Genomic DNA, 18275 nt, shown 5'->3' with positions numbered 1-18275 from the left:
CCATCTAAGAGAGCATTAGACCAGATAGTAAAGGGTGCAAATTACCTATATCAAGAGAATGCTCTCTTACGCCTGGAAAACAGAGATTTACGCGCCGCCCATGAGAAAAAGAAAAAACAAAAAGAACGTCCGAATCGTCAATTAACAGTAGTAGGGGGTCTTACAATTCAGGAGGGATTAGACCTGGTTGACGCGTCGAATGGTGGCCCTAAACTTAATGATGCCAATTTACAAGAGGGCCAGGCGCCTGTAAGGGCGCCTGTAACCCAACGCCGGTGTGGGATATGTAAGACACCTGGACATAGGAGGGAAACCTGTCCTAGTAGGCCCATTCAGTAGTTTTTTTTTACTATATTACATAGTAAATAATGGAGTTATTGGGATTCATAAAAATAAGTGGGTCAAACTGACCCGTTCAGTAGTGTGACCCGTTCAGTGGTGAAATACTTTACACATATTTGAGATTATGAAGTCTTCTGATTGGTTCTTATAATCCCACTTCCTCGCCCAAGTTGACACAAGAGATATTTAGTTATGATTGTACTCCGTCAATAGTTAACCACGAGTACTTGTAAGTATTCGGTACGTATTCTTTAGATGCAAAATCTCAGGGTTTTCTTCTATTTTTACATGGATTATTGAAATTTCGATTCAAGAAAAGTAGTCAGTCTATATAGCTATCCAGTGACAAGTACGAATTGCACAGTAAGCGACTCGTTAATAACAGGGAATCATTGATATTTTATATCTGTAAGGATCCAGGACCATCAGCCTCCTCTAAGAACCATATAAGAACAGGATGAATAAATAGTATACATCATATCAAATGGTGTTCCCTTCGGCCCGAGCTAAATCGCCGAAGGACGTCATCCGAGGCTCCGCTATTCTTTTCACTCTTCTTTACTTCAACTTCACACTTTCACCAAACACACAATGTTGTCGCGCAGTATCCTTCAAGCTACACGAAGCACTGGGAATAAATCTCTAGCTAGAGTGATCTTTCTATCTACGAACAAAGCTCAATGCACTAGCTCCAACTTCCCCGAGGGTCGGAGATATGCTTCTGTGTACGGCTACACGCAAGCTAAGGCACTGGTCTATTCGAAATATGGCGAGCCCAAGGACGTACTTCGGTAAGTGGAACTGTTTCCTGGTCTGGTATTTCTCGTATACCACATTCCATATACTCGGAGGGCTCGACTGATTTAGGATGTCTTTTCCAGTCTACATAAACACTCTATCTCTGCTCCGCATGGCACCCAAGTGAACCTTCGCCTCCTTACAGCACCCATGAACCCAGCAGATGTCAACCAGGTTCAAGGAGTGTATCCCAGTAAGCCCCCATTTGAGACTACACTTGGCACCAGCGAGCCCTCGGCTGTCGGTGGCAATGAGGGTGCCTTTGAGGTTATATCTACTGGCGCTGGCGTCAAAGGCTTGTCTCAGGGTGATTGGGTCATCATGAAACGTACTGGTCAAGGTACCTGGCGTACGCACGCCCAGATGGACGAGTCTCAGCTCATCCGCATCGAGAACAAAGAAGGCTTGACGCCGTTGCAAGTTGGTACCATTAGTGTAAACCCCGTCACTGCCTACCGCATGATTCGCGATTTCTGCGAGTGGGACTGGATGCGCGCCGGGGAAGAGTGGCTGATCCAGAATGGTGCCAATAGTGGTGTTGGCCGTGCTGCGATCCAGTTGGGTCGTGAGTGGGGGATCAAGACACTGAATGTTGTTCGTGAACGGAAAACTCCCGAGGAAACTGAGATTTTGAAGCAGGAGCTGAAGGATCTGGGTGCGACAGTCGTTGTGACTGAGGAAGAAATGCTCACTGGCCATTTCCGAGACTTGGTCAAAGAAGCGACCCGTGGAGGTCGAGAGCCTATCCGCCTAGCGTTGAACTGCGTTGGTGGTAAGAATGCCACAGCTCTTGCTAAGACTCTGGCACCGGAGTCGCACATGGTCACCTATGGTGCCATGTCGAAACAGCCTGTGGCTCTTCCTTCAGGCCTGTTAATTTTCAAGAATCTCACTTTTGATGGATTCTGGGTCAGCAGATGGGGCGATAAGAACCCAGAGCTGAAGGAAAGCACTATCCAGGATGTTCTGCAATTGACTCGTGCGGGTCGGTTCAAGGACATTCCCGTAGATGATGTCAAGTGGAACTGGAACTCTGAGGGTCCTGACCTGGCTGAAAGTGTGCAGGGCACTCTGGGTGGCTACCGTAGTGGAAAGGGCGTGTTCACCTTTACAGGTGGCGATGAATAAGTGACCAGAGACGAAGTGTTCGTTTAATGTATCATATTTATCAATCTTAAGTAGGTCTATAGAAGACGTTTCTCATGTCTAATTGTGCCATTGGCCAACGGGTTATTCTACGATTAGAAGTTATGGACAAAAGCTATTCTTAACGAACGCATCACTTGCACTTCCAGTGCTTCTTCACCCAGGCGAGAATCATATCCGTCAAGGTGGATGACGGCATGTACTCTTCGCTGTCCTTTTCAAAATCGACATCGAGGCCCGCAAATTTAGCAGCTAGAGTCACATGCGGTTGCACGAACTCAATGTAGATAAAATCTACTGTCTCTGGCACCGCTGATTGATTTGCAAACAGCAATGCTTGTATACAGTTTGGCACCTGGTAGAATGAGACGGGAAGATGAACCGTATCATCTCCATCGTGACCCGCGTCATCCTGGGTTGTGTATCCCGGCACGAGCTTGTGCTCATGTCCATTGGAAGAAAGAGGAGCTTGGGAGTAACGAGATCCCTCAAGGTTAAGTAACCAATCCTGCGAATCATCGACCACTTTGTCCTCTGTGTATGCTAGCTGCTCCGGCGGTGCAAGAGGGATTGATGGGCTCATCTGGGTATGTGTTTGAGCGACAACTGTCGGGTCATTCTCGTGCTCTGTTGTCTCTAAGATTCTTGTCTGTTTGTTTAGTACCTCCATAATCAGCTGCACCTTCTCATAGGGCACATCCTTCACATAGCGAAATCTATTCGTAAACGGAGAGATGATGAATGTAGTATCCTGGGTGAACGGGCCCTGGAAAATGTCGAAACGTATTGCTCCCGAATTCATAATAGCCACGGAGGGGACTTCACCGCGAGATTCGTCTCTTAGTGAATCAGCTAGCAACTCGGTCTCTAGCCAAGTATAGACGCTGTCCTGGTGGGGGTACGGAACCCGGGACATCCAAAGATCGCGTGGAGCACAGCCATGGACCTCGTCTAGGTCAAGGGCGCTCCGTGCCTTAGAAATCAACTGAGAAACATTGCGACCTTCCTCGGTGGGAAACGAGTTTTCATCAAGGCCAGTGTGGTGATGAAATGAGAAGAGATTGTTGTCAATGTATCGCCGCTTAAATACGGGGCTTCTTTTTATTCTAGGCGAATCCGTGGTAGAGAGACCATCAATGGACATGAAGCCGATGGTTTCCATGAAACGGCCACTTGCAAGAGCGACAGCTTTGGAATCATATTGTGCATAGTCTCGAATATGTTGATGTCCCCCGAAGAACTGAATTGGTATGTCCCAATGAATTTTTCGAATAGCTTTGAAGATCGCTCGGTATTCTGGCGAATGAGCTGGAACATGGCCTGCTACTAGGAATAGATCCACATCTTTGTCCTGGATGGCTTCCTGGAACCAGTCCTGCAGGATAGTCTCTTCCACTGTCCGCACTGCGGTATTCTGGTAGTTGCCGGTGAAATCAAAGAGAAAACCAAAAGCTACGATACGAATGCCCTGCAATTTTGTGGTAAATTTCTTGAATCGCGGGGCCAACGGAACCAGCTCTTTGGTTTGAGGATGGTAAATGTCGATATTAGAGGCCAGATAATAGCCCCGGAAATTTGGAACTGTGACCATCAACTCCCTTTCCGAAGTATTATGCTTGTACAGTTCATGGTTTCCAGAAGTTATTATGTCGATATGTTGATGGCGAAAGATCTCTGATAACCAGACGCCCTTGGGTTCATCTGAATCGTAGAGACCATTACCTTCAACGCGATCACCTGTATCTATTACCAGCAGGTCTTGGCCCTGTGCCTCCACCTTTTCTCGAATGCGCGTCGCAAATGAGATATAGTCGCCCCAATCTGCCGAAAACGATGGTCTGCGACGCGTATGAGTTAGAGCTTACGAAAGAGGATTTCCAGTGCCATACTCCTGCAAATGACCGGCTAGCCAGCCATGAGTATCGGTTGTATGAAGAAAGTTGACCTGCCCAAACTCCAGATCGCGCAGAAGTGGAGGTATGGGGGTGGATTGAGCGGCGAGAACCGACGGGAAGAACCAGGGCAACACCAACAACAGCATTACGGACACTTTTGTTGACCAGAGAACAGCGCAATGGGATAAGACAGTTTCCTAAAGAAGAGAAGAGAGAAAGAGAGAAAAAGGGTGGTCTCAGTATATATACAGCCTTGAATAGATGAAAGTACAGCTCTACAGTTAACTACGGAAGGAGCTGCCGGTGTAGCTGCTGACTCAGCTACCCAACATCTTTCTGACAATCCGCGATTTGCATCTCAAAGATTCTTAGCGGCCTCTTCTTTTCCCAACCTCATCTCCTAGGTCTCCCACGCCTGTGTGCCTGAATTTGGCCCGATAGACCTGTCAATTTCCCCTGCAACCTTTCTCCACTCTTTGAATTTGAGCTCAATTCCCCGCAATGGCCGCCCCCAGACTTTTCCGCCCAGCTACCCGGCTGCTTTCTTCGCGCCTTTCTTCCACCCCTCTTCGCTCATCTTTTGTTCGTCCTTCTTGCGCTCAGTTTGCCCTACGCGCCCGCGGATATGCCTCGGAGAGTGGTACCAAGGAGGTTACCGTCCGTGATGCCTTGAACGAAGCCCTAGCAGAGGAGTTGGAGAGCAACCACAAGACCTTCATCATGGGTGAGGAGGTCGCACAATACAACGGAGCGTAAGATGCCCTTCAATATGGTAGAACAAAGGAACATCTTACTGATTTTGATCTTATTTCTATAGATACAAGGTCACAAGGGGTCTTCTGGACCGCTTCGGCCCCAAGCGTGTGATTGATACTCCTATCACTGAGATGGGTTTCACTGGTCTTGCTGTTGGTGCTGCTCTTGCTGGCCTGCACCCCATTGTAAGTTGCACAATTTTCGAAGAAGCTGTCATTCTGGGAACATTGAGTCGGAGAACTAATTGTTTCCATACTTCTAGGTCGAGTTCATGACCTTCAACTTCGCCATGCAGTCTATCGATCAGATCATCAATTCTGCCGCTAAGACTCACTACATGTCCGGTGGTATTCAGCCCTGCAACATCACTTTCCGTGGACCCAACGGCTTTGCTGCCGGTGTTGCTGCTCAGCACTCTCAGGACTTCTCTGCCTGGTACGGTAGCATTCCCGGTCTCAAGGTCGTCTGTCCCTGGAGCTCTGAGGATGCCAAGGGTCTGTTGAAGGCCGCCATCCGCGACCCTAACCCCGTCTGCGTTTTGGAGAACGAGTAAGTTTCACAATTTTTTTTTCCCCTGGGGGGCTGTTCGAATGCCAAGGGATGTCATGTATGACATTGGGGGTTTGATCAGACACAGATAATTAATAATTTGCTTCCCAACAGGCTTATGTACGGTGTTTCTTTCCCCATGAGCGAGGCTGCTCAGAAGAGCGATTTCGTTCTGCCCATTGGCAAGGCCAAGATTGAGCGTCCCGGAAAGGACCTGACCATCGTCTCTCTTTCCCGTTGCGTTGGTTTGTCCCTGGACGCTGCCGCTGAGCTGAAACAGAAGTATGGTGTTGACGCCGAGGTCATCAACCTGCGCTCTGTCAAGCCCCTCGATGTTGAATCTATCATTGCCTCTGTCAAGAAGACTGGCCGCCTAATGGTCGTTGAGTCCGGCTACCCCATGTACGGTGTTGCTTCCGAGATCCTGGCTCTGGCCATGGAGTACGGCTTCGACTACCTGACTGCCCCTGCTGCCCGTGTCACTGGTGCCGAGGTTCCCACTCCTTACGCCGCTGGCCTCGAGGACATGTCCTTCCCCCAGCAGGACACCATTGTCAAGCACGCTGCCAAGATCCTGCGGTTGTAAGACAAGTGCCAATAATAAAACCTGTGTCTACCACCATTTCTCATCAATCCCGTTTTCCTCTTATGTTGTTTTCCTTCATCATGTTGTTATCCATCTTCGCCTAGGCAAGATCCTTGGAAAGCTTTGTAAGATTACCTTTTCGGGTCAGTGCCTCGTTATTCACTCAGCGTAAATTGGCTTTTGAATCAAATATTTAGATTGATAGACATTGGTCGTTCAATTGTCTTTCTAAGAAGATATCATGTATAGTAAGGTGTCTCCGAGGAAGTGCAAATAATCCTATTTTCTAACTCCAACTAATTTGAACGTCTCATTATCCTGTACGAAGTGTACGGCTTGGCATCAGTATTATCAAGGTACGACTTTGACTTCCCGACCAGGACAACCAGGGAAACAACTGGTTGGCCGTCGAGGATCATAATAAGCTTGCCCATTCGTGTATTGCTCATCGTCACTTTCGGTTTCCTGAACACTGCCACCAGCCGCCGGTTTGTAATCCTTGGACGAGGTATTATCTGAAGATTTGACCGGACGTTCATCATCGGAATCTTCTAGGACATTCTTCTTCGCCGCTACAGGACCCTTGATAGTCGTAAAAGAACTTTTGAAGCCGCCCTTTTTGAAACCTCCAGTCAGAGTGCTCTTTTTAGATGCCCCGTTGCCTGTGGGTGCATCAAGGACTTTCAGTCCAGCCTCGGCATCTGCTTTACGCTCTGCGCGGCGCGCCTTCTCAGCTGCATTGGGGTCGCGCGAGAGTTGTTTGAGGTCCTGTAAGCGCTGGCGATGCAGGTGGTCATAAGAGCCGATATGTGCTTCGAATTCTGGATGTCGGGAGTAGGACTTGTTGCATAGTGTGCAAGTGAAGGCGCTGAGGGCAGATCGCGCGGACTCGGTCTGTGGAGGCTTTATTAGCGGCGTCCTTCTATTTAATGGGTTGGATAACTCACTCACCCTTGGAGGAGGGTTAGTTAAGCTTCGCTATATAGAATTAGTAATTTAAAGGTCAATTGATATTCGTTTTAGGGAGAATACCGGAGGCATGTTTAGTTCAGGTGGGGGGATGTGCAGAAGTTACGAGCTTTGGTGGAGACGACGTACTAGTTACAACCCGCGCTTGGCAGAAACTCCCCGCCCAACAATTCTTGCTATTTCTAATCTCCACGACTCATGATCATCTGGTGTATTCCTTTTTTTTTTTTTTTTTTTTTCCACGAGCCTATCGAAAATAAATCAGAGATCGAAACGTCAAACCCATGTCCTCCAGGGACCCTAAACCGTTGGATATCGACACCAAGTCCATCCTTTCCATGCAGGAATTGGAACCCTCGCCAGTGGACGACTCCATTCCAAACCTGGAGAGCGGCGATTATTTCCCCAAGCAAGAAGAGGAGAAACCTCAGCGCCCATTTGGATTTGCGATCCCGAAAGTAGGCCTTAGTGACGCATTATGTACGTTCATCTTCAACGTTTCAGCCAGATTCAGATTTAATTCATATGAGCCACAGTGTCCGGCATACAAAAATACTCAACCTATCCAACAACAGCCTTCTTTATTCTACATTTCGCTAACACTGCCCTAATTCCTCTCGCAACCCGCTCTATCCCGGCAAGCGAGCCCTATCTCTTGCTCACGCGGCCATTCTACCAAGCTCCTGGCCTTGAGCATCTTCTCCTTACCGTTCCCATCATTGCCCATATTACTTCTGGGATTTTACTGCGAAATATTCGTGGCTCAAGACGCGCTCGGCTATATGGCGCTGAGACTCGTGCTCAGCGTCATCTGTTATCTTTCTGGCCTCGTGTCTCTCTCCAGGCCCGTACAGGATATCTTCTCATACCTCTTCTTGGACTTCATTCGTTTGTCAACCGTATTACACCTTTGATGGTAGATGGCGGCAGTTCGGGTGTGGGGTTGGGCTATGTTGCTCACGGCGTGGCCCGAAGTCCCGTTTTCTGGAACAGCTTCTATCTGATCTTTGTAGCCACGAGCGTATGGCATTTTGTGGGTGGATGGGCAACTTGGATGGGATGGCGAGTGACAACTGCCCGCAAAGAACGCCGCAGTAAAGGTTCGCTGTCGGGTTATCTGGGATATCAAGAGAATCATGACCGTGTTAAACGGCAGCGCAAGATGTGGTGGGTGATCAATGGAATCGCTGCTGCAGGTGCTGCCATATGGCTAGCAGGTGCTCTTGGTATTATTGGACGTGCTGGAGAAGGCTCTGGTTGGGAAGCTCAAGGGTGGAATGAAATGTATAGCCAAGTACCAGTCATTGGAGCTTGGTTGTAGTTTATAGAGCTGATGCGTACTATATACATACTGTACCCTAGCTGTGATTATATAGATAGACTAATATTTAATACATTTATGACTGACAATTGAAATATATAGTTCATTATACAGCAAGTAGAACTGTACATACTCGACATGTACTCGGTGTCTTCTGAATAGTAAGAGTCCGTTAGTTTATAAACGAACATAAGGTACAAATAGTTAAACATTTAAATATTTTGTTATAATTTTGAATCTTTTTATGTGTTATAATGATTTAAAATGTGTTATTTAATCAAGATATTTACCCACCTGGTCCGTGCACATAATCTTTTTTTTTCCCGACGTCGCGACAGCTAACTCTTCACACATCTTAGCTCATGAACTCTCAATTTGCCTATTCACTTTTCGCACTGTTTCCAAAATGTGCGCTTAAATTAAATCGAATTTTTACACCATTTCCTCTAAGCCAAACCCGGTTTTCACAGAGACAACTCTCTTATTCCCTGACAGCTATGGCTATGGAGATCACGCCTAATCAGCCCAACCGGGTGGAATTTCACGGCACTGAATACCAAGTCATTAAAGAAGGCTTGGCTAACATTCTCAATCCACCTGCGCAAGATGCCGCCTCCAAGGGTACCAAGAAGGACCTGAAGGCCGATGACGAAATCCAGTCCGTCTTCTACAACCCAATCCAGCAATTCAACCGTGACCTGAGTGTCTTAGCAATCCGAGCTTTTGGAGAACACTCTGTGGATCTGAGAAAAAAGAAGCTGGATCAGAAGCTTAAGAGGAGTGGACCAGGAAATGGAGCGTCTAAGGGAACAAAGCGGAAGCGGGAGGACAGTGCAGAGAATCAGAACCCCGAGGCCGGTGCAGAGGCTGGAAGTAACGGACAGCCAGAGACAAATCCCAAGAAGCCAGCTGACGGACTGAACGCCAAACAAGATGCGCAGTCAGATCCACCCGCTGCACCTTCGTTTACAATTCTGGATGCTTTGTCTGCGACAGGTCTCCGCGCACTTCGATATGCCTCGGAGCTCCCAATGGTTAGCAAGGTCGTGGCAAACGATTTGTCTTCTTCTGCTATCCAGTCCATGAAGACCAATATCGATTACAATGAGCTGCAAGACCGTATCCAGCCCAATCTGGGCGACGCACGTGCCTACATGTACTCGCTAAATGTACACAAGTTCGATGTCATTGACCTAGATCCATATGGCTCGGCAGCTCCATTCATTGACGCTGCTGTCCAAGGAGTGAAGGATGGTGGTCTGCTTTGTGTCACTTGCACTGATGCCGGTGTTTGGGCATCGACTGGCTACGCAGAGAAATCTTTCTCCCTGTACGGAGGTACGCCACTCAAGGGTTCTCACTCGCACGAGGGTGGTCTACGCTTGATTTTGAACAGTATTGCAATGTCCGCAGCAAAGTATGGATTGTCCATTGAGCCGCTGCTCTCCCTGTCAATTGATTTTTACGCACGCGTGTTTGTTCGTGTATACCGATCCCCAGCTCAAGTCAAGTTCACTGCTGGCAATAGTATGGTCGTTTACAACTGCGATTCAGGATGCGGTGCCTGGTCTATACAGCCTCTGGCTCTGACAAAACAAAAACTTGACCGCAAGGGTAATCCCATGTACCACCATGTCCTAGCCCAGGGACCTGTCGCTGGCCAAAATTGCGAGCACTGCGGTTTCAAAACACATATTGCAGGTCCTATGTGGGCTGGTCCGCTGCACAATCCTCACTTCATTCAAAAGGTTCTGGGCCTGCTTCCTACCCTTGATTCCAACATATATCATACCATTCCTCGAATTGAGGGCATGCTAACCAACGCGCTCGAAGAGGATCTTGATCCCATTCAAAACACTGAATCCAACAAGAATTCTCTAGATCTGGAGTACCCGGCTATCATTCCCAGAACGGATCCAGCAATTCGGGATCCGTACCCCTTCTATTTCACACTCAGTGCCCTATCAAAAGTTTTACATTGTTCCACCACCCCAATTGACGAGTTTCACGGTGCTCTACGGTCTATCGGCTACCGCTCAACCCGCAGCCACGCTAAGCCCAATTCTATCCGCACTGATGCCCCGTGGACCGTCATCTGGGAGATCATGCGTGAATGGGTACGCCAACACTCTCCTATCAAGGAGGCCAATCTCAAGCCAGGCAGTCCAGGCTTGAATATCTTGAGAAAGAGCCGCTCCAACTTGCGTAAGGTGCACGAAGGGAACCAATGGCTGTCCCAATTGAAGAAGGATCTACTTGAAGCTGTCGATTCTGGTCGTGATGTTGGTGATTTAATCACCAAAGTAGAAGCCTCACTCTATAGATCTGGATCACGGCAGACTGAAAAAACCGAAAAAATTCCATTTAAACAGCCGGATATAGCTGATGCCGAGGCTCAGCCACAAGAAGCTCCGGAGGGGGAAGCATCTGAGACTCATTCAGGTCCTCCTCATCCTAGCTCACTTGATATCAAATTTGATGCGGCTCTCGGTCGGCAAGCCACTCACTCGAATAAGCGCCTGGTGCGGTATCAGCTCAATCCCCGTCCCAATTGGGGTCCATTGAACCGTGCGGCAGTGACCCTGAAATAATTATACTTCATATTTGTACTTTAATTGATCCTATTTCATCACGAACTTACTGTTGATCATCAAAATCAGGAATTTGACCGACTCGACAGCCTAGTATTAAGAACTCGATTGAAAATAGTTGACGCCGGGATCCAAGCAAAGGAGTTTTTAGAATTATTAAGCCAGTCACAGAACTTACAGTATGTCCTAGCAAACATTGGAAGAGCATTACGCCGGGGTATGGAGCTCACCAATGACGCAGTGTATATCACTACTCAGAGAGCCTGGGAAGAAACTCGGAAGCTGTCCATTGGTAGAATCTCATACAAATGCAACTACGTAGCCTGGAGAGTGAGGAGAAGGTAGATACGAGAACGAATGAGCTTATAGATCAATTCATTAACAAATATTAGCACTAATTAGGTACGCAAGGTTGGTTAGAACAAAATTATAGGATTTCATTACTCCCATTATAAACACCGACGAACCAGGAGACGAAATTGGCTCGAATCTAGAAAAGAAAAAGCTACATAAATCACAGTCATCACGTCTCAAATAGAACCTGGGCCAAGGGAGGAGAGGTGGGTGTCACCCGCCGGCCTCCTTCAGCCTCTGTGTAAAACACAAAAAAGAAGGCGCGAATAATTAGAATCCGCAAAATCAGAACTGCGAAACGGCGACGGCGACGGCTTGCGAGTCGCTATGACTGATGCTGACATTGACTTGCTTGACACCGGCCTCCTTAGCGGCGGTGGCGGCAACACCGTGAAGCTGAAAAAAGTGGAATGTTAGCGTCGCTGATTTATCTTTGGGAATAACTCGATATACTTACGTTAACCACAGGGGCGCCGTTGGCGTCAATTCCAATCTCGATGTCCTTAAGAGCTGCACCGGCACCCTTGCTACTCACACCAAGTGACTTGAAGACAGCTTCCTTTGCACTCCACCGGCCAGCAAACGAAGCTTGAGGGGATGCAGCCTTGCGGCAGTATTCCTGTTCACTGGCGGTGAAGTTGCGTTCCACGAAGGTTTCGTTGGAGATATTGATAGAATCAATCTGCTCGACATCAACACCAATCTTGGAGTTTTCAGTGGCGTTGGCTTTTGCGAGGGACTCAATCACTTGGCGAGTGCCTTCAGTGCTTGAGCTCTTGGCTTCAGGGGCTGTGCTTGAGTACTTCAGCTCGGAGGTCTTCTTATCAACGCTCACACGGTAGTCGGGGTTGAGGAAGACCTGGCTCTGGATCTTGTCCTCATAGGGAGCCTTGCTCTTAGCAACAAAGATGCTATTGTTGATCAGACCATTGTGGAAGAAACGGTAAGCCTTCTTCTGACGGGCCTCGACCTTGGTCTTGTAGGTCTGGTATTGAGACTTGTCAAGAACAGCATAGAGGTACTTGGGGTGGATACCAATGGCCTGGGCACCCTTCTGACCGAAACCGAAGGATGTGACTGAGAAAGCCTTGATGCCGTCGGTCTGGATGCTGTGGCTGGGGTACACGATGTAATCGAACTTCTCCATCACCTTGTCGACGTTATCGGCGTTACGGTTACCGGGGACAATACCGGTTTCTAGGACCTGCAGAGCACCGTTGAACATCCAGGCACCGGCGGCACCCTTGGGGTGACCAGTGAGGTACTTCTGGAAGATACCCATGACGGCGTTACCCTTCTTGCGACCCAGATGCTTGAGCTGTTGGCAGATGACATCGGATTCGTTCTTGTCATTGGCCATTGTAGAGGTACCGTGGAAGGAGGCGACGCCAATGTCATCGACAGTCAGGCCCCAAGTGGCCAGGGCACCGCGCAGGGGAGCAATGCGCGAATCCTGCTTCCAGAAGTTGTTGCCAAGGGAGAACTGAGCATCCTTCTCTTGGCGAGTAGCTTCACGCTCAATGTGCTGGGCACGCTCGTGCATATATTCGGAGGCGCTGAAGGTCTCGTCGCTCTGTGCCTGCATGGCATCAACTTCCTCCTGCAGGTAGAGCAGCTCGGACTCGTGCCACTCCTTGATTTGCTTTTTGCGCAGATCCAGCTGGCGGCGGCGGTACTTGATATCCAACAAAGGCGAAGGGAACTTGCCGGGGTTCTCACGGGCAGTGGTCAGAACACCCTGGCCGGGAGCAGGCACGGAGCGACCAATCTTATCGGTGGCAGTAGTTGTCAGAGCAACGATACCGTAGATGGGGACACCCATGTCGAGGGCGAGTTGGGCACTCATGATGAGCTGAATACCGCAACCCTGCGACTCCATGAAACCGGCACGGGTAGTGGTAGTGGGACGCGACATTTCCTGCGGTGTACGACCGTGGGCGAATTCCTCCTCGGCGTTGCTGGTCGCCTTCATGTTGGCGAACTCGTATGATCCCTCCTCCTGGAAGTCATCGAAACCACCGACGAAGCAGACACGGGCCTTGCCCTCGACGATGGTCTCGTAACCAATGTCGACGGATTCGACAGCAGTGGCACAAGCGCCGACAGGAGTCTTGATAGGACCGGTGGAGGACAGGAGTAGCATGTTCACCCAGGCGCTCATTGTATTGATGAAGGACTCCTGCAAGATATCCTTCTGCAGGGGCTTGTCAAGATAGCGGTCCTTGTACATACCGCGCAAAGCGTGTGTACCACCGATACCGGAACCGATGCAGTTACCGACCTCTGAGAGATGGACGTACTTGTAGAACTCGTAAGGGTCGGTGATACCAGCGGACAGCATGGACTCAGCAGTGCAGACCAAGACAAACAGGGTGACAGGATCAACCTGCTCGATGATATCGTCAGGAATACCATAGCGGCGGGCATCCCAGCCAGTAGGGATCTGGCCTGCAACAAGGCGGTCGAATTGGAGTGCCTTGGGGATGAGCAGGTTGGCACCCTTGCGGAGACGAACGGTGTACTCGCCGGACTCGGGGATCTCGAAGATCTCGACCTTGTCGCCATGCTCGCGCTTGAACTCCTCGGCAGTTTCTTTGGAGGCCTCGAAGGGCTCGAGATCCTCCTGGATGACAATTTCCTGGAGAAGCTGCTTCTTCTTGGGATCGTATCCCTTGAACAGCTCGGGCTCGATGAGACGAATACCGCTGTGCTCCAAAATGAACTTCTCGTACTTGGTCTTAACATCCTTATCATCGACAGGGTCACTGGTCTTGGCATCAACCCAACCGGAGTATGCCTTGCCCTTAAGGGGACCGTTGTGGTGCTTGATCAGACCCATGATCCAGGCCATCTCGACACAGCCCTCAAGAGAGAACTTGCCGTGGGCCTCCATCTGCCAGCGAGTACGGGAGTTACCCCAAGGACCAACTTCAGCAAAACCAGTGACGACAACCACCTTATCCAAGTTGACCATGCCCTTGAGAGATTCGCTGAGCGGCTTGACCTCCTGCTCCCAGTCGGGCAGAGTGGGGAACTCAAACTTGATGTTGGCACGGGGCTCAGCAACAACCTTCTTATACAGAGCACCGCTGTCCTCGCCATTGATGATCTTGTGCTCGATGGCAGTCTCCTTGATGACAGCCTGGCGAACATCGCTGGTCTCCATGATTTCGGTGCGGAGTTTGGTCATCAGACCCTTGAGGTCGGGGATGAACTGCAGTCCTCCGTTGAGATCAGCGAAGACGGGGTCGAGTTGGCACAGGTTGACGATGGCAGGGGACATCAAACCAAGAAGGTTGAAGGCCATCTCCTGCTGGGAGAAAGTGCGGACACCGAGCTTTTCAACACCTTCAGCGACCATGTTATTGCCACTCATCAAGCCAGTACCACGGGTCCAACCAATGACAGCACCGCAGATAGTGAGGTAGTTGCTCCAGTTCTCAGAGTACCAGCGGTTGAAGAGAGTCTCGAGTGCCAGCTTGGACTCAGAGTACAAACCGTCGTTACCAAAGGTACCGTGGTTAGGAGACAGGGGAAGAATGACCTGGGCAGGGCGGGTGACGAAGCCATGCGCCTGCTTCTGGGTCTTGACTGCACCAAGAAGACGGAGCAAGTTGGTCAACATAATACGGTGAGCTAGCTCCGACTTGGAGTCGATGGAGTCGATCTCGCGGCCATTCTCAGGAATTGCGGCGAAAGGAACGACGAAGTCCAAGTCCCAGCCAAGGCCCTTCTTAGTGTCATACACGTAGTCAATCAGAGCCTGCACATCCTGTTGGCTACCCTGATTGAAAGGCACGACAACCAGCTGGGAGCCACGAGCACCGAAGCGGGCGTACATGGCCTGGTAGTATTCAGTGACCTCGCGGGAGAAACGGCTGGTGGTGACGATAACCTTGGCACCACCGCTGATCAAGCCCTGGAGGACCTCTGCACCAATGGAACCGGCACCGGCGCCGGTCATGAGCACGTTCTTGCCCTGAAAAGTGAGACCAGAGCCAGCAGCAGACTCGAGCACATTCAGGTAGACTCCGGTGAGCTTCTTGCTGTAGTCCCAGCCGTGCTCACTCTTCTTCTTGAGGTGAAGGAATGGGATGGTCTCCACCTTTCCGGGGCGAACTGCAGTGCGCTTCAAGCCGCTAACACCGGACTTCTTAACGCTACCGTTCTCCTGGGGCATGATCTGGCTCTCGTTCATGTTGAGAGCGTGCAGAACGTTCTTGTAGAGAGCATCGAACTGAATTTGCGAAGCCTTGGAGAGGCGATGTTGCTTTCGGATCAACTTGTAAACATTCTTCAAGTCATTTTGCACCTTGTTGCGGTTGCTGTACTCGGAGATGGGTCCACCCTCTGCCATTTGCTTGACGTAGTGCTCGAGCTTGCGAGCACTAGTGCGGGGAACTTCCTTGAAGCCAATGTTGCCGCGGGAGTCAATGGTGGTCTGGGGACCAGTTGGGACATTAACATCCTTGTACGCAGGAGGGACATCAAGAACCTCCCGGCAGTTCTCAATGAGCTGCTGGCCCAACTCCTTGGCCAACTGATAGGTCTCACCACGTTCAGCAGGGCAGTTGTCGATGTGGTACTGCATGAAGTCGAGGAGAAGAGGATTGGAACGGTTCATGATACGAATACACTGGCTGACGATGTCACGGTCCACGACCTGCAGGCGGCCAAAGATGATGTCGTAGTACATGCTCAGAGCATCTTGACGAGCCCAGTTCCATGAAGAATCGTAGATACGGGCCTTGAGCGGGTCAAAGGAGGGCTCGATACCCGAGGCATAGAAGTCGCCGTGCTCCGCTTGCCACAAGTCGATTTGTGCTTGCAGTGTCTTTTGAGTCTCCTGAGATGTGATAAAGGCCTTGTCACCGGCGCGCAGATCCATCTTCAGGTAGCGAGCGATGACCTCCAATTGCTGTTTGAACATGGCACGCTGGTCCTTGGTTAGAGCATCTAGGGCGGCAGGATCCATCATCATACCACCACCAGAAGCACCGGCATCGCCACCGGCAGCAGGTGCTGAGAGGTTAATGCCAGCAGCTCCAGCATATTTGTTGGTCACATCGTCGAGGAAAAGCTTGGCATCAGCTTCTGAACCAAGACGAGCGGCTGGCTCCATGGTGATAGCGAGCAAGAGCACACCGTCCTGACGGCCTGAGCCCAAGCCCCATCGAGTCTCAAGGTACTTGCGAACTGCTGTGATATTGAAACCACCGGGCATCTTTGAGGCGACCATGCGAGCAATGAGGGATGATGACTGCTTGCCCAATTGACCATTGAAGGTGGCCTGCATAGCAGCACCCAACTCATCTAGTGGGGTATCTTCTGGCTTCTCAGGTGTTGAGCCGAATTCCTTTCCTAGATCACCCAGGATTTCATTTTGTAATGTGGATTTACCTGAAAAAAGAGAGAAAAATACATTTGTTAGCTTCTTTTTTCAACTGCATTGATATGCATCAAATTATGGTCTGAAGTCAAAACTTACCTCCGACAAGATCCTTAATGGCTTTTGACAACGGCACATCGGCCAGACCCTTCTTCAACTTCTGGGCGACCAAAGATCGCAGAATATCAACGGCAGTGACCGGTGTATCCTCCACAGAAGCAGCGGGGCCAGCATTGGATGGGGGAGCAGCGACAGCAGCAACAGGAGCACTCGCAGCTGCGGGAGCAGCAGCCGGAGTAGCGGCAGTCTCCGCTACCGGCTCCTCCTCCTCAATGGGGTCCACATCGTAGTAGATCTCCTTTGCGTCTTTGTTGTAGCAAAGGATCTGACGCTGCACGGAAGTAGCAGCATCGTAGGACTCATACTTGGTAGATAGTGTCCGTCGGGCCATTCCTCCCAAAGTGTCTGCCGGACCAATCTCCACAATGCGCTCGGTGCGCTGTTCGGCTAGGATAACATCTTGAGTTTCAATCCATCGAACTGGCGAGGCAAACTGATAGGCGAGAAGCTCCACCAGCAAGGTGTGAGCCAGCTCTTGTTCAATTTCAGGACGCATGGTATATGTTGTGTTTGTGATGGAGAGGGTGGGTATAGTCGATATTAGGGTAGGAGAAAGGACGTGCACGTCCTGGGAAGGGCGCGACTAATGGGGGGGACTCGTCGCTGAATACCCACGAGAGGTTTATAATAATTGAAATAAAGAAACACACAAGAAGATAACAAGGGAATTGGACTTGGAAGATTCAATGGAGGGAGAAGAGAAGAGGTCGGAATTTGACCAAGTGGATTCACAAACCCTCGAGAAAAAAAAGGTGGGAAAGCGATAGGAATGATAAAGTGGTAATACAAATACGGTAACTTTGAGTCCTTGGGATTTCTAGTTTTTAGTTCCGGCCGAAACTGTGGATGTTCTCTTTATTTCTAGTCTTTCTATTTCTATTTCTTTCTTTTGAATGATCATCTAGCTTATTCTGTGGTATTCAAATCCTTCTATTGATGTTTACTTGGTACTATAGATTTTACGTATTAAAAAGAAGAGCTCGATCGAGAAAATATATACATGCGTTAGTATAAATATAACTATAGCTATAGTAACTAGTATAGGTACCTAATTGTATACATGATGCATGAAATGATATGTTTTTAAAATATTTAATGTAAACACTATCCCATCCCACTAGCATCAGACCTAGGACTACGCGGTAGAATAGAAGGGATGGGAAAGGTAAAAATTAGTGTGTTGGGGCTCCGAATAGAAGCTGTACAAGCTGTACCTGGTCATGTAATAAACCAATAATAAGACTCCCAACAACCCCAATGTTTGTCACCCGTTTTTTAATACGACGAAACATGTTGAACACCTATTGGGGTAGGTCCCGCACGCACTAGTCTACTTTGGGACAGATGCAGTTCAACAGCGGATCTTTTTTTTACACACACTCTACTCCTCTTCCATCTTCATGCGATCTTGAGTCCAATTTCCTTTTCTTTTTTTGATGTCATTTCTACTCTTTTTGCG

At 49.3% G+C, this 18275-nt stretch overlaps 7 protein-coding genes across 7 annotated transcripts; 4 read left to right on the top strand and 3 right to left on the bottom strand.

Moving 5' to 3' along the window:
• Positions 1-933: 933 nt before the first annotated feature.
• Positions 934-2268, top strand: N7495_009855 (enoyl-[acyl-carrier-protein] reductase; the record flags this gene model as incomplete). The annotated part of the gene is made up of 2 exons (XM_057212506.1): positions 934-1133; positions 1224-2268. 2 exons carry the CDS (start codon positions 934-936, stop codon positions 2266-2268), a joined length of 1245 nt encoding a protein of 414 aa, XP_057059369.1.
• A 151-nt stretch (positions 2269-2419) lies between these two features.
• On the bottom strand, positions 2420-4327 carry N7495_009854 (metallophosphoesterase family protein; the record flags this gene model as incomplete). Its single annotated transcript, XM_057212505.1, has 2 exons — positions 2420-4124; positions 4176-4327. The coding sequence occupies 2 exons, from the start codon at positions 4325-4327 to the stop codon at positions 2420-2422; spliced, it is 1857 nt and encodes a 618-aa protein (XP_057059368.1).
• Positions 4328-4682: 355 nt separating this feature from the next.
• N7495_009853 (pyruvate dehydrogenase (acetyl-transferring) subunit E1 beta) lies at positions 4683-6072 on the top strand (the record flags this gene model as incomplete). Its single annotated transcript, XM_057212504.1, has 4 exons — positions 4683-4933; positions 4999-5122; positions 5200-5486; positions 5601-6072. 4 exons carry the CDS (start codon positions 4683-4685, stop codon positions 6070-6072), a joined length of 1134 nt encoding a protein of 377 aa, XP_057059367.1.
• Positions 6073-6423: 351 nt separating this feature from the next.
• On the bottom strand, positions 6424-7113 carry N7495_009852 (putative C2H2 finger domain protein; the record flags this gene model as incomplete). Its single annotated transcript, XM_057212503.1, has 2 exons — positions 6424-6966; positions 7105-7113. 2 exons carry the CDS (start codon positions 7111-7113, stop codon positions 6424-6426), a joined length of 552 nt encoding a protein of 183 aa, XP_057059366.1.
• A 212-nt stretch (positions 7114-7325) lies between these two features.
• N7495_009851 (MCP1 family protein) lies at positions 7326-8362 on the top strand (the record flags this gene model as incomplete). Its single annotated transcript, XM_057212502.1, has 2 exons — positions 7326-7521; positions 7578-8362. 2 exons carry the CDS (start codon positions 7326-7328, stop codon positions 8360-8362), a joined length of 981 nt encoding a protein of 326 aa, XP_057059365.1.
• A 497-nt stretch (positions 8363-8859) lies between these two features.
• On the top strand, positions 8860-10953 carry N7495_009850 (tRNA (guanine26-N2)-dimethyltransferase; the record flags this gene model as incomplete). The annotated part of the gene is made up of 1 exon (XM_057212501.1): positions 8860-10953. The coding sequence occupies one exon, from the start codon at positions 8860-8862 to the stop codon at positions 10951-10953; it is 2094 nt and encodes a 697-aa protein (XP_057059364.1).
• Positions 10954-11592: 639 nt separating this feature from the next.
• Positions 11593-17312, bottom strand: N7495_009849 (trifunctional fatty acid synthase subunit FAS2; the record flags this gene model as incomplete). The annotated part of the gene is made up of 3 exons (XM_057212500.1): positions 11593-11703; positions 11765-16707; positions 16796-17312. 3 exons carry the CDS (start codon positions 17310-17312, stop codon positions 11593-11595), a joined length of 5571 nt encoding a protein of 1856 aa, XP_057059363.1.
• Positions 17313-18275: the final 963 nt, after the last annotated feature.

Source organism: Penicillium taxi, assembly GCF_028828555.1.
Source record: "Penicillium taxi strain IBT 34144 chromosome Unknown utg000006l_segment0_segment0, whole genome shotgun sequence".
NCBI lineage: Eukaryota > Fungi > Ascomycota > Eurotiomycetes > Eurotiales > Aspergillaceae > Penicillium > Penicillium taxi.
This window is presented reverse-complemented; position numbering and strand designations above follow the sequence as displayed.